Source organism: Mizuhopecten yessoensis, unplaced genomic scaffold (assembly GCF_002113885.1).
Source record: "Mizuhopecten yessoensis strain PY_sf001 unplaced genomic scaffold, ASM211388v2 scaffold4403, whole genome shotgun sequence".
NCBI classification, from domain to species: domain Eukaryota; kingdom Metazoa; phylum Mollusca; class Bivalvia; order Pectinida; family Pectinidae; genus Mizuhopecten; species Mizuhopecten yessoensis.
In genome coordinates, this window is record NW_018405529.1 from 423,987 (window position 1) to 438,541 (window position 14,555).

The 14,555-nt window shown below is 35.0% G+C and overlaps 1 protein-coding gene across 11 annotated transcripts in view; it reads right to left on the reverse strand.

Moving 5' to 3' along the window:
- Positions 1-1,216: 1,216 nt before the first annotated feature.
- Positions 1,217-14,555, reverse strand: part of LOC110448964 (HRAS-like suppressor 2) — an 18,101-nt gene continuing 4,762 nt past the window's right edge. For 3 of the 11 annotated variants that reach the window (XM_021495498.1, XM_021495500.1, XM_021495495.1), the window contains exons 2-6: positions 11,630-11,705; positions 10,376-10,506; positions 9,586-9,772; positions 9,304-9,433; positions 1,217-1,771 (exon numbers count right to left, since the gene is read on the reverse strand). In XM_021495498.1, the coding sequence (XP_021351173.1) occupies positions 1,661-1,771; positions 9,304-9,433; positions 9,586-9,772; positions 10,376-10,493 (546 nt within the window). In that variant the 5' untranslated portion in view covers positions 10,494-10,506; positions 11,630-11,705 and the 3' untranslated portion in view covers positions 1,217-1,660. Of the gene's footprint in view, positions 1,772-5,378; positions 5,452-9,303; positions 9,434-9,585; positions 9,773-10,375; positions 10,507-11,629; positions 11,821-13,525; positions 13,861-14,555 lie in introns of those variants that run through there. The other 8 variants (XM_021495496.1, XM_021495490.1, XM_021495499.1 and 5 more) reach the window with 6 other exon arrangements.

Consider the following 14,555-nt stretch of genomic DNA (forward strand, 5'->3'; position numbering starts at 1 on the left):
TAGCGAGGACTTTGTGAAGGTCTCTTTCCTGTTGTTTTTATTCTACTTTTATCACATACATACAAATATATTATTAATTTGATATAAACGATCAATTCGTTAACCAAGGGTCACTACAAAATAAACAATATCTATATAATTATGTAAATACGCTGATTACAGGTCTGACACAACATGCCAGGAGTTTAGCTCCTACTGCACACCAGGGTTCAAACGTTGGTAACGATCAAGACCTCCCCATATTGTGAGACAAATTTGAAAGGTATTATTGGTATAACTGTGTTAAACCCATCATGTAAATACAATTTGAAAAGTAAGGTTATCAACTTTAATTTGGAATTACACAGATGTGATTTTGGAATTCTCTTGAATCACAGTTGAAAGAATATTTTGTGTTAACACCTATTGAGCATTTTCACGGCATATGCCCGACATGCCTTGAGCGAAATATTCTTGGTTGAATGTAAAGCTCAATAGAACCTTATAAGTAATGTTCTGAGTGAGGTACTTACTTATGATATCACAATATCAAATAAAATCGTCAGTTGGTTTGTTATTTTCACAGAAAATTTTGCATTCTAATAGGCAAGCTTAAAGTAAATGATAAATGTTATACAAGTCATACATCAACTATATTTTCCTCGTGAAACCTTATATTTCACTGATGAAATGAAAATATCTCATCGTTATTGATAAATTAAGTGTCAATAAAATACTGTAAAATAACTGTAGAATAAGTTAAAGCTAAACATAAGTTAATATTTTCAATAATATGCTGATTTCATTAAAGAAACTTGTATTAGTAAAATATATAACTATAAATCTAGAATGATTTCTCTATATACATGTACATTATTATATATATACCATTATCTCAGTAACCTGTTAAAGGCACTTTTGAATTTAATTTAATTAATGTAATGTTCATAAACATGATACAGTATGTCACAATTAGATATATCTCTTGTCCGTTTTATTTTACTCTACTCAATTGATTGAAAACTGTCATTATTTATTTTTTGATCATTAAACATCAACTTCATACTCTAGTCCAATCACAGTTACCTTTTATACAATCATTCAGACCTGATTATTGAGTTAAAACAAGGGCACAATATATTTCTTACCTATTACTTCAACATAATTACACCCTTACATACATGTATGTAAAAACTTATAAATAAACTATATTTAGATATAAATAAAGATTTTCATTGCCAGAATTTGTAGATAATAAACAAAAAAACAGTATATAATAAATAACAGAGAAAAATCAACTTAAATAAAAAAGCAACCACAAATGAATTTTTCACAAATACTTAAAAAGAAAACTTGACATCATCCAAGGTTCAGAATAAAACAATCTGTTCATTGGAAACTCTCTTATAACTAAATGAAAACGATCTTTTTCTTAACATCATACATTTAATGTAAATGTGTCCTGGTTTAATGAAGCTCATCCTATCAAAAATGTTGTTAAACACATAGTTAACTAACACAGCTTTGACAAAATTATTTTTTAAAAACTTTGTCAAACATATTACCTTGAAATCTGAACACACTTACAAAGCTGACCATGAACTACATATAGTTCATCTCAGAATCTTTTTCTTGTTTTTCTTAAATTCTAAATGAATGAATGATTTTTTTTCTTTGATCACTACTTCTTTGCTTCTTTGTTATCCTCGGGACCTTTGAAGAAGTTGTACAACAGCCCACTAACAGCTACGGTACTTGCAGCTGCCACAGTCCATGCTAAGGCTGTATCAGCCTAAAATATAAAATAGATCAGTTAAATAAGATACTAAATTTGTACACTCTATTTGAAGCAGGCATTGTCAAGATCAATACAAAGATTAAGAGTCGGAGGTGGAGATGAGATTATGGGAGAAAGACAGAGTGATGATTCACAAAATATCCACACTGTATACCACTAAACAAAAACATGTATATACCGGACACTATACACAAATATATGCATATATAGATTCTCCAAAACAAAAACATGTACAAACACAAGAAACATTCGTGTACGGTCCAATTAAGTTGTGATGACAGTCATATTACAGATCAATTTTCTAATCAGCGATCACTACCGATACCATTACGAACAGAACAGAGACTTTGATCTGAGCACACGTATACCTTGAAGACGGATTGGTGAGAAAAACAGGTCTAGTAGGCTACACAATAGTTTTTTGCCAACCCAAAACCAATTTCCTCAACATTTTCACAGAAATAGAATACATATGTCCGTGCCTGTTCGTATCCAAAGTCTTAATCACTAAAAAAGTTCTCCCTCCCTGTTTTGGTATCTCAGAGACGTATATACTAAAATCCCTAGGTACCAGAGAGTCCAAGACCATTCTGACCAGGTTTACACAGAATACAGTAAATTTAATAGTGTGTTACATGTATAGTAGTACTGATTATATGCAAAATACATCCTGATCAGAAATTAAATACTTGTGTGACAAATTACCTTATTTCATATGAGCATTACATTTTTTTTCTTTTTGTAATTACATTTGTATTAATCAACCAATAAAACAACACATTTGTGTGATCAAAAGCACACAATAAGTCAGTACATTTGTTAAATTGCATGATTGGGCATAATTTGCATGGACGATGCATGCATGCAATGATGAGTGTGCTAAATTAAATGCACACAGTATTTTGGTGTGTTATGCTTTCACACAACTGTACATGAATGCTGGATACTACAAAACAAACAAATGTATATAACAGCTACACCCCTACACATATACGGGTGGTCGGGTGGTGGGGTGGCACGGTAGATATCACACTCGCCTTTCACCAAGGGGGACGTGAAAAGATATGGGTACACCTGCCCAACCAAGTGGGTTTTCTCAAGTACTCCGGTTTCCTCCCACTTTAAGACCCCCAGTGCATTGTGTCACCATTTCTCAGTAGAATTTCTTAAAATTTTGTAGTTATGTTGCTTTGAAGTAAAGAAAATTTCCTGCCACAAAAATAAGATAGGTTGTCATAATTTTAAGGAATTTAAATGGAAATTTATGAAAAAAGGAGTGACTTTTGAAAAAGAAAATGACAGTTTGTTGCAAAATAATGTCAATACTAGAATTATGTCAGTGTGACATTAAAGCCGCTCACCTCTTTAAATTTTTAGTAAAGCTTCAGTAACACATTGAGCATCAATATCTACTATAATACCTCAGATATGTGTTTTTTATTCTGCTTATTGAAAATCAGGTCATGTGATGATGTTGCCTTTGGAATTTTCAAAATCAATCACCTCTTAAATGATGCCTTAACATTTCTCCCTCTCCTCTTTTTTCACCCTCTTTTGTGACGCATTGTTGTAATTTTTATTAACTAGCATCCTCCAATGATGTGACATGAGTATTTACATGCAGAATGGCAATCGGTGAATGGGTAATAAAGAATAGGTGCATTTTGTGCTTGTGAAATGAAGGATAATTAATTATAACAGTAGTGGGAAAACATGCATGGAGAAAAAAGACTTTGTACTCCTTTTATTTTTATTTATTTTTTATTCATATTAATAATAATTATTAATATATGTAGTGACTTCATTTACTGTCATTGAATATACAATTTATCTCAAAATCTCACAAATGTCCTTGGAATATATTTGAATTATATTTCTCAATGTGACTTTACCAACGTACGAGTTATTTCCCTTACACCGGATTGGATAATATTTTGACACAGCGCGAATTCTTGTCAAACAGCAGCGGCAGTTGTGTCATGTTCTTAAATTGTTACATTTTCATAAATAAATACACCAGAAATAGCATGCTGTGTTACAGAAATATTTGATAAGCATACACAGTTCACATATCGTTTCGTCTCAGAGCCACATCCGTGGTAGCAACAATGGTTTATTACCGTTATCAACCTAAGCACGATATGTCATATTACGTTCCCGTTTGATACATCAAAATAGAGGTTATACTTCATCACTCATACGGTTAATAAGTATATATATTTACTTCTTCCTTGTAATTACAAAATATAACAAGAGGCCCATGGGCCTTAACGGTCACCTGATATATTTATACAGAGAGTTGATTTTGTTTTTAACACGAACAGAAATATTATTCAAAGTGACAAAAAACAATAAAACCACCTTATTCAATATCTAGCATACAGATTTAAGACTAAAAGTATTTGAAACTAGCACCTCTGATTCTAAACAAGGAAAATGAAGAAATTTTAGCACATTGACTCCTTTGGGCCCCACCCTACATCCCTTGGGGGTAGGGCTGGCTCAAAATGTTCAAAGTATCAAACTGTCAATTCAGGGATATAATTCCAATCAAGTTATTTACATGTAATATTCAAAGTATCATTTGCCATTATAAACCATAATAAATTTTGCCCCCCTCCTTCCCCAGGGGGTAAACGTGAGACCCTAGGGTCATAAACCTTAAGACCCTTCCATCTATGAAGAGTGTTTGATTTTACCATATCTGGGTCTTTGAGAAGAAGATTTTTGAAATTTCAGTCAATTCAACCCTTTTTGGCCCCACCCATCAGCCCGGGGGGGTCAGTCAGGGCTAATATGTGCATACCATCAAACTGCCATCGAATACTCATAATGCTAACCCAAATTGAATCACTTCCAATGGAAATTAAACAAATGTTGGTCCAAAATGTGATTTCCCTATATAAACTAAAGTAAAGTTTACCCCCTTCACAGGGGTAAACGTGAGACCCCAGGGACATGAAATTCACAATTTTGGTAAAGCACCTTAAGACCCTTCCATCTATGAAAAGTATTTGATTCTACCATATCTGTGTCTTGAGAAGAAGATTTTGAAATTTTAGTCAATTTTACCCTTTTTGGCCCTGCCGCTCAGGCCCCTGGGGGCTGGGGACCAAACCGGCCACTACTTTTGTTGACCTTTTGCCATGAAAGGTTTCTGCAAAATTTCATTGAAATTGGTTCAGGGGTTTTGGAGAAGAAGTCGAAAACGTAAATTGTTTACGGACGCACGACGGACGACGCCGGACAAAAGGCGATCGCAATAGGTCACTCGAGACTTTGTCCCAGGTGACCTAAAAAGCTAGACCGTACAGACAGCGTCAATGCTTGACTTGACAGTCTTCACATGTGCTTTCCCGAATCAGAGTCACGAAAACAAACACTCCTCCAACCTTAATTTGAGTTGCTAAAACGCTCAAACCCAGTGCGGGAATTTCACCACCACAATACTCGTAGAATGCACCAGAGATAAATGTTTTGTTTGGTGAAGGGTATCTGAAGCTTTAAGTAACCCCCTGGTGAGTGTCAGAGATTCTACTTTCTATTTACGATAACGAAACTATATAGCGGAAGCATGCAAGACTGAATTATGCGCACGCACCCCGAACGGAAGTGGGTCCGTCATTTCGTCTCTTGACAGAATCAATAAGCCGCTCAACTCTCGCCAAGAGTGGCTTAAAAAAATGATAATGCCATAGATTAGTATTGCATTAATGTAAATCAATTTAATAAATGCTGAAATGATGTCAAATAAATTATCTATAAACGATTAAAAATTGACATTTTATAATAAAACCATATATACACAAAGTAGTTGCAGGTAAGAGTTATCTTTCTTGAAAAACTTCACAGTAGTGAAATAGGTAGCCGGTTTCCTGAAGTACAGAACAAGAGATCCCAGAGGGATCTTGGCGCCCACCATTGTGCCATCTTCATTAGTTCTATGTCAGTTGTTCTTTTCTCTTCTTTCCGCTAATCTGTTTGATCGAGTCATGTTAACAGTAAATGCACCATGAGGTAACTTTTGATCTAAACTTAATACTGATGTGTATGAAAACCAACCTTCAAAGTGAGTTTTGTCATTTCACATATTTACTAGTACAGTACTGAAAGAAATAGAATCGATCATTACAATATGAGAAAGATCTTTTTAGTTCTTCCTTTAGCCATTTAGTTTTTATGATCAGTCTCAAAATATAACATGCATAACGAGGGATCAAGGGGAACCTACATATCAAATTTGAGAAAGATCCCTCAAGTTATTCCTGTGAAATAGTACTAACAAACCTTCAATGTAAAAAATCCAAGATGGCTGTCGGTAGGCCATTTTGTTTAACTGATCAGTTTCAAAAGTAAACATGAACAAATAAAAGGATAGTGGGGAACCTGCATTGGCTGGCCCCAAAAATATTTTTTGGGCGAGTAAAAAATTTGAAGCACTGGCCCAAATGACATATTGGTGGCTCAAATAATTTTGGGAAGAAATATTTCCACAGCATTTAACATAATGTTTCGGCACATTTAAACTACATATACATGTAACATGACAATGTTTGTAATATGTAAAACAGATTAAAACATTATATTTTAAATTCTTCAACCCTAATTAAAACCTGACATGTTTCCAAAAGAAATACACAAAATGTGTTCCCCAAAGAAGACACCCTGGTCGTATTTATATAGAAAATCTGAAGAAAAAAAATATCATCACATTTTTTAAATCTTGGACAGTTCGATTCAAATTGAAGTAATGACAACTGAAAAATATACTGCCCCCAGTTAATGTGGAAGGGACTATAATTTCTTTTATTCATAAATTTTTGACAGTCGCCCAAACTATTTGTGACTACCTCACTTTTGACAACTTTTGGTCGCCCAAGCAAGAATTTAATCGCCATTGGCGAGCAGGCGACCATCCATTTCAGGCACTGCTGCACAACAAGGGAACAAGGGAAACCTACATATAAAATTTAAGAAAGATCCCTCTGGTACATTTGTACTTTCGGAGAAATGGCGGTAACAAATCTTCACTATCAAAATCCAAGATAGCTGCCTTTCGACCATGTTGTTTATCCGATCAGTCTCAAAAGTTGCCCTGCACAGTAAGGGACCGAGGGGAATCTACATACAAAATAAGAGAAAGATCCCTCTGGTACTTCCCGAGAAATAGTGATAACAAACTTTCACTATCAAAATCCAAGATGGCTGCCTGTTGGCCATGTTGTTTATTCGATCAGTCTCAAAAGTTGCCCTACACAGCTTAGGACCAAGGGGAACCTACATAAAAAAATTAAGAAAGATCCCTCTGGTACTTCTTGAGAAATACCGATAACAAGAATTGTTTACGGACAGATGATGGACGACAGACCACGGACGGACCACGGACGCAGGGTGATTTAAGTAGCCCACCATGGTGGGCTAAAAATGGACACATGTGGCTCATTGATAAAAACAAGAGGCCCAATGGGCCTGCATTGCTCACCTGGTATTAATCTCACACTTGTAATCTTCACTTGTAATCTTAAAAGTGGACTAAAATACAGCTACAGGCAGAATATCAGTGTTTGATTCATAAGAACCTATTAAAAGATTTAAACATATGACGCATGTGACCTTGAATGTCGAACAAGGACATTAGGTTGAACAGAGTTTATAGTCTTCCAACCCAGCATGCTTCTGGCAAAATTTCATTACCCTGGATCTTTTGGTTATACAGAACAAATCATTTAAGGATTTAAACATATATTGACCACTGTGACCTTGAATATGGGCAAAGGTCATTCACTTTGTAGTCCTTCATCCTAGCATGTTAATGGCCAAATATCATCACCCTTGGCCTGCTTATTAAGACGTCTAAAGAAGTTTAAAGGTTTTTAACATATTTGACCCATGTGACCTTGAATATATGTCAAGGTCGTTCATTTGAACAAACTTGGTAGTCCTTCATCCCAGAATGTTACTGGCATTATCCTAGGCCTCTTGGTTATTCAAAAGAAGTTCTTTTAAAGGTTTTTTAACATATTCAACCCTTGTGACCTTGAATATAAGTCAAGGTCATTTGAACAAACTTGGTAGCCCTTCATCCAAGCATGTTACTGGCAAAATATCATCACCTTATACCTCTTGGTTATTCAGAGGTTATTAAAAGGTTTTTTCATTTGGACAAACTCGGTAGTCCTTTATTCCAGCATGCTACTGGCCAAATATCATCATCATCCTAGGCATTTTGGTTATTGAGAAGAAGTTGTATTACAGGTTTTTAACATATTTGACCCCTGTGACCTTGAATATAAGTCAAGTTCATTCATTTGAACAAACTTGTGGTCCGTCATCCTAGCATGCAACAGACCCAATTTCAGTACCCTGAGCCTTTTGGTTATTGAGAAGTCGTTTTTAAGATTTTACGACATTTGAACCCTGTGACCTTTAANCTTCATCCCAGCATGCTACAGGCCCAATATCAGTACCCTGGGCCTTTTGGTTATTGAGGAGAAGTTGTTTAAAGATTTTAACATATTTGACCCCTGTTACCTTGAAAGTGGGTCAAGGTCATTCATTTGAACAAACTTGGTAGTCTTTCATCCAAGCATGCTACAGGCCCAATATCAGTACCCTGGGCCTTTTGGTTATTGAGAAGAAGTTGTTTGAAGATTTTAAAACATTTGACCCCTGTGACCTTGAAAGTTGGTCAAGGTCATTCATTTGAACAAACTTGGTAACCCTTTATACCAGCATGCTACAGGCCCAATATCAGTTCCCTGGGCCTTTCGGTTATTGAGAAGAAGTTGTTTAAAGTAAAATATTGGCGCCGGCACCGCACCACTGCATTATAACTGAATTAATGCCTGGATTGCTTTGAAATACTTTATTATTGAGAGAACACACTGTTCTGTCAATAATAAACATACAATAATCACCATTATAAGATCATGGACAAAACCTAAACATAAATATAATGACTCATTACACAGTTATTACGGTACAATGTATTTCTGTATTCTAATATTCTGCCAAGAATGACAACTCTTTGGTAATATATTTATTAACAATGTTTTCTACTTACTTTTCCTGTATTTTTGGCACTTTGTAACACAAAAAGGTCTGAGAATATGCGGAAATTGTGATACTGTCTCCCTACATTGCATTTTCAACTAGGGATGTACTTCCTATTTCCGTTTATCAATACACTCATTCGACCTTAACATCTGGGCCAACGAGAGTGATCAATATAAGTTGTAATAACTTGTTTCATAATTGTTGTAAAATATTTTACATTCAGAAACCAAGTATTTTTTGTTTACCTTTTCTGCAGTGAGAACAATCATTACTTATTTATGTGTTGTGTGGTCATAAAGCACTTACATAAATTTTGTTTACCTGTTTTAAAGACAGAAAACTGATTTTGTCATTAATCTACCTGTTCTGTTGACAGTTTTATGGTTATCTTGTTCCATCCGCAGAAAGCCTCTCATAAATCCTTTACCTGATCCATATTAAAATATATCATTAACTCATGTATTATTTACCTGCTCTGACCACTTCTTTCCATATCTAATGAAGGCCGCAAAATGTTCACAGTTATTCCACAGAACATTGTAGCCTATCTCTCCGACCATCTCCATGGCTACCCGCACCATCTCGTGTGGTTGACGAGGCCTGAAAACAGAACAGCCTACCAGTATATATACTATACAAACTGACATTGTTTATGTAGGAACAGAGGTATGTAAAAACTTAAGTGAGAAGACTAAATACATCAACAGCTAAGGTTTCAATACTACATATTTCCTATCTACATATATACATACGAGCATTTCCTGTCCTTTCCATTATTTATTTTCGCTTTACATTTGAGGGCAATTTTCCAGAAGTCATCAATCATCACCCAGGCTTTGCTGAAATTCTTTCCACAGATAGTAAATACACTCCCAGAGTTGATGTTCCCATTAATACCATCATTGTCCCCTCCAGACAGGTGCACAATCCTTCCTTCACCTTACCAGAAAAATAAGGAGGAAAACAACAACAAATCAATAAACATTATCTTCATAGTGTTTCAACAATTGTAAAACAGTTAAATATAGTTTTGTTCCAGTACAGTAGCACTACAAAGTAAAGTATTCATTATATTGCAACAGCATGTTTTAATCTACCACTGATATGTTTGAGCTTAATTTGCAATCAAATCTTCTTGACGTGGACATGGATAAACATGATGCCCAGCCATGGCAACTTTTTGTGCCTTTCTCTTTCAAAATATTCATCTCGTATCTAGAAAACTGTATTTTTGCCCTTTAAAAAATCATTGCAGTTTCTGATCAAGGAAAATTCCCAAAGATTACGATGTGACAAGATGGAATATGTTAGCCCAAAGCATTGTTACATTACATCATAACTAAAAGTCTGACCAATGAAGTTGTGTCCAGGGTGTCACTTACTGGTTGGTAACAAAAATATTTACCAACTCCAAGCAGGATTACCTATAGAGTTGATAGTGAGGAAGAGAACAGGTTCTGGAATATGTCACAATGTTACATTGATCCACATTTACATTGTTCTATCAGATACTATTCAGCCCCCATTCACAGTATCACCTACCTAAATAGACACCCCAATGGGAGTACCAGCCTCTTGGGAACTCCACCATGTCTCCAATCTTAAGGTCATTGAGGACTGTAGCATTATGGGATTGTACTGACATAGAGTTTCCAGCCATATTGCATTAACTTCTGAAATGAAAAATAACAAAACAATAAAAATTGAAAAATAATAATAACAAATAGTTGAATTAGGTTTAAGATTGAAAGGACAACAGAAAAACAAGAGATCCAAAGGGATGTTGGCACCTACAATTGTACAACCTTTATTACTCAATCTAAGACTGATCTTTCGTCTTATTTTCTCTTATCTGTTAGATTGAGAATCATGTCAACAGTAAATACATCAAGTGATAACTTTAGATCAAAATTTTATACTGCTGTTTTTGCCATTGTCCTTTCAAAGTGAGATTGTCCTTTCACATATTGACAACTAGTGCATCAAACAGGAGTACAAAAGACATTCCTGCTTTCTTGCATCCTTCTTTTTCTTTCTATGAAGTACAAAATGAAATGTGCAAAACAAGAGAGCAGGAAGAACCTATTTAAGGAAGAACATTTCTAAGAAACAGGGCCAACAAACATCAATGGTTAAATTCAAGATATTGAACAGGGCCGTCCTTTTTTCTCAATCAAGGTAAATAAGAAACATGCACAAAAAAAGCCTAGTTGGGAACTTTGTAAAAATCTACCACCTGGCAACAATCTTGTTCTCGCACGCAGTTTCAAATCTGAACATGCAAAACTAAGGACCAATGAACATCTTCTTGTGATATTTGAGAATGATTCCTTTGGACTGGGTCAATCGTCAGCGACCAAGTATATTTAGCTACATCATGTAAATTGGTAGAGCGTCCTTCTAGAGTTTTGGAGGTCCCTGGTTGTAATCCCGGTCTAGCCATTGCATTTCTCTTTTTCATGTTACAAAATTGGCAAGCTTGCAAACCCTTGTTTCAAGTACTGCGTGAATGCTTGGCAGGGGAATATCTGAACCTGAATTGTAAATAGTGATGTCTTTGAGGGGGGAAAAGGGAGGAATGTAAAGGAACTGGACTGGGTTGATTGTCGGCAACCAGGTGGCTCCATTAGTAGAGCCACCGTCTAGAGTTCAGGAGGTCCTGAGTTTAAATCCAGTCTTGCTGTTGCATCTCTCCTTCTTCTATTTAAAAATCCCTCTCAAAATTAAACACACTCAACGAAAGAGACCATAAGGATTAATCTGAAGACATTTGAGAAAGATTTAACTTGTACTTACCTTCTGAGAAAAAGCGATAAGCTTCAAATGTCCAAATTAATCCACCATCTACAGCCCACCACTAGAGAATTGTATGCTAAAAAAATAATCTTATTTCATCAATATGAGTTTTCTCCTTTATTTCTATAGCTTTCAGACCTAACTGAATTACTACAAGAGTAAAATACCTTACTAACATGCATATGGGTAAACTATCATATCAAACTGTACTTGTATAGACATCACATACAAATGAATCACATGACCAATGTACATGTGTAATGCAATGGAATATGTGTTTCTTACATAATGTTCATAAGATAAGATCAGATAAGATTTTTTTTATCTAAAGTCGGCGAATATTTGACCGACATGCATGTTACATAAATAAACATTCATACTTATACAAGATAGGCAATACAAATACTATATTTGATAAAACACATCAGACTTCAAGTTATTTTCAATAAGGACAGATTTGACACATTGCAGTTAGACAAAATATCTAGAATATTTTAAAACACATCAGATTTCATATAAAGTCAATAAATTAGCACTGATCCAATAAAATACATGTAAAATTGACACAGGAGAGGTGTGTAGAAGTGAAGGGGCTGGGGTTGAGGTTTAATTTGCAGGCTGAACATTTGCATTGTGTACCGTTCCGGGAGGATATTAAAGATTTGAAGTGAGTGAAGTTATTTGTTGTCCTAAATGTGCTGAGTAGATTGCTCCAAAGGCAGGCTGCTGTGTATCTGAAGGATGTCATGCTGTATGTAGTGGTTCTAACTTGTGGAATGTTAATATGTTGGTTAGTAGTGTATCTGAAACTGTCTGTAGTTTTGGGTTTTAGGTGTGACAATGTTGTGGGGGGTATGGGTTGTGGTTTCTTGTATAATTGTATGTTTCTATTGCCATTTCTCTCATTCTTCTTATTTTTAAAGTAGTTCTGTGTGCCCTGGTCAATAGGTCATCGTAAGAATATCTACTTTTGTAACATCTGTTTCAGAACAGAAGTGCCAGGAAAGTGGGCAGAAGTGAAAATGTGAAAGAATAAAGGTGTGGAATATTGTGAGTTTATTAAGACTGTTGATGTGTTTTCTAATTTTGTAAAGTACATTTAGTTCATATCAAATTATTATTGTGCAATATAGAAGACTTTAAAAATAATATAATCATTCATATATGGTAACGTTTAGGGTTAATTATCGTCATTATTTTGATATATGGTAACGTTTAGGGTTAATTATTGTCATTATTTTGATATATGGTAACGTTTAGGGTTAATTATTGTCATTATTTTGTCAATGGTCATTCAATCTCGGTAATGTGAAAATGACAGGCCAAAAAGCCTAAATAAGCTCATTTATGGTGCCCTAATTTTTCTTCTTTTGGGCCCTATTTCTCTATCTTAGAGGACCACATGCTTTATATACAATGTAGTCTCCTAGCTTGGCCCTAATTCCTGTAGGAACTCTATCTAAATCAGAGATTTATAACGATAGATATAAATCTCTGATCTAGATAGAGTTCATACAGGAATTAGCTTGGCCCATGCCCGGTTCTTTGTTAACTAAAGGTTGACTATTTTTTGTAGTTGTGTATGTACAACAATTACCGAGTCTGTTCTTATTTTGAGTAAAATGGAGTAGGAGAGCGGGGTATTTACCCTGTTTGTATTCACAGGCTCCAGCTATGTAGTTTTTTTCTGGGACTTGTTGATAATTGGCCCTATTCCCATTTGAAACTATTTCATGTTCATGTTTATGTTTAAGGTATTTCAGTGTCAGTGTATTAGGATGTGATTCGCAAAAAAAGGTATTGCGGTGTTTCCAAAGGTTCAGTATACCTGATAATGGGACCTGTCATAATAAAATGAAACACGAATATAATAAAACGGACCTTGGATACACTTACCTTGATTTGGGATCCCTGAGCATGTTCAATCTACTTTCGTTTTTTGCATTACACTACAAACGGACGATTATATTAGTTAGCTACATGTTCTAAAAAATATATTCACCAGGACTTTCCGACAAAAAGTTATAGACAAAAAAGCAACGAAACGCTTTAAGCATAGTTGTACATTGAGGTGTAAATTCGAAACCCCTACTCTGTGACTGAAAATAAATAATTCTGTCGATGACTAATTATGATCTTGTAAATGTTTGTAGAATATGTAACAAAAAGAAACGGATAGGGACATAGATCCGGATTTTCCTGAATACTGTAGTAATAAAGTATTAACTTAATGTCATTTTTTTAAACTTTTCACATATTTCTTGTCTTCCCTACTTNTTTTCTCCTTTTACCTATACATTGTATTGACAAGAGTGATAATGTGAAAAGGGGAGAAGTTCATAATTAACTCGCTTAAATCATGTCACAAAGTCAAAAAGTGTCAACACAGTTCGGTTTATAAGTCTTTCCAAATTTCTTACATGTCATCGACAAAATATCATGTTTTAACTAATTTTATCACTAGCACAATAAATTGGGCTTGAATCTGGGGTTGAGCCTAAGAACATCAGTTACATGAATACATACGGGCCCAGAGCATATGATGGATTGTGGATGCTATGAATGATATCCTTATAAGAATCGTACTGCCATATATCTCTCAGTTTTGGGGGAGGACATTGTTGTTGATCAGAATCACTTCTTGTTGGGGTGTGTTGACCTGTTACACTTACTTCGTTGTTGGAGAATTATAGATTGGCTACTATCACTCATATCATTTGAGAACAGAGAGTTTAAAATGTATCGGTCACTTTTGGGTGGACGCACATGTAATTGTTGACAATTTTCACCCAATTATGATGAAGACATATTGCTGTTGACATATTGCAATATGTCTCACGTTTGTGTTGGACCACGGAATTAGATTAGACCGTGATTGGACATAGATGTTGACCTGTATCAATATATATTTGTGTGTGTGTGTGTG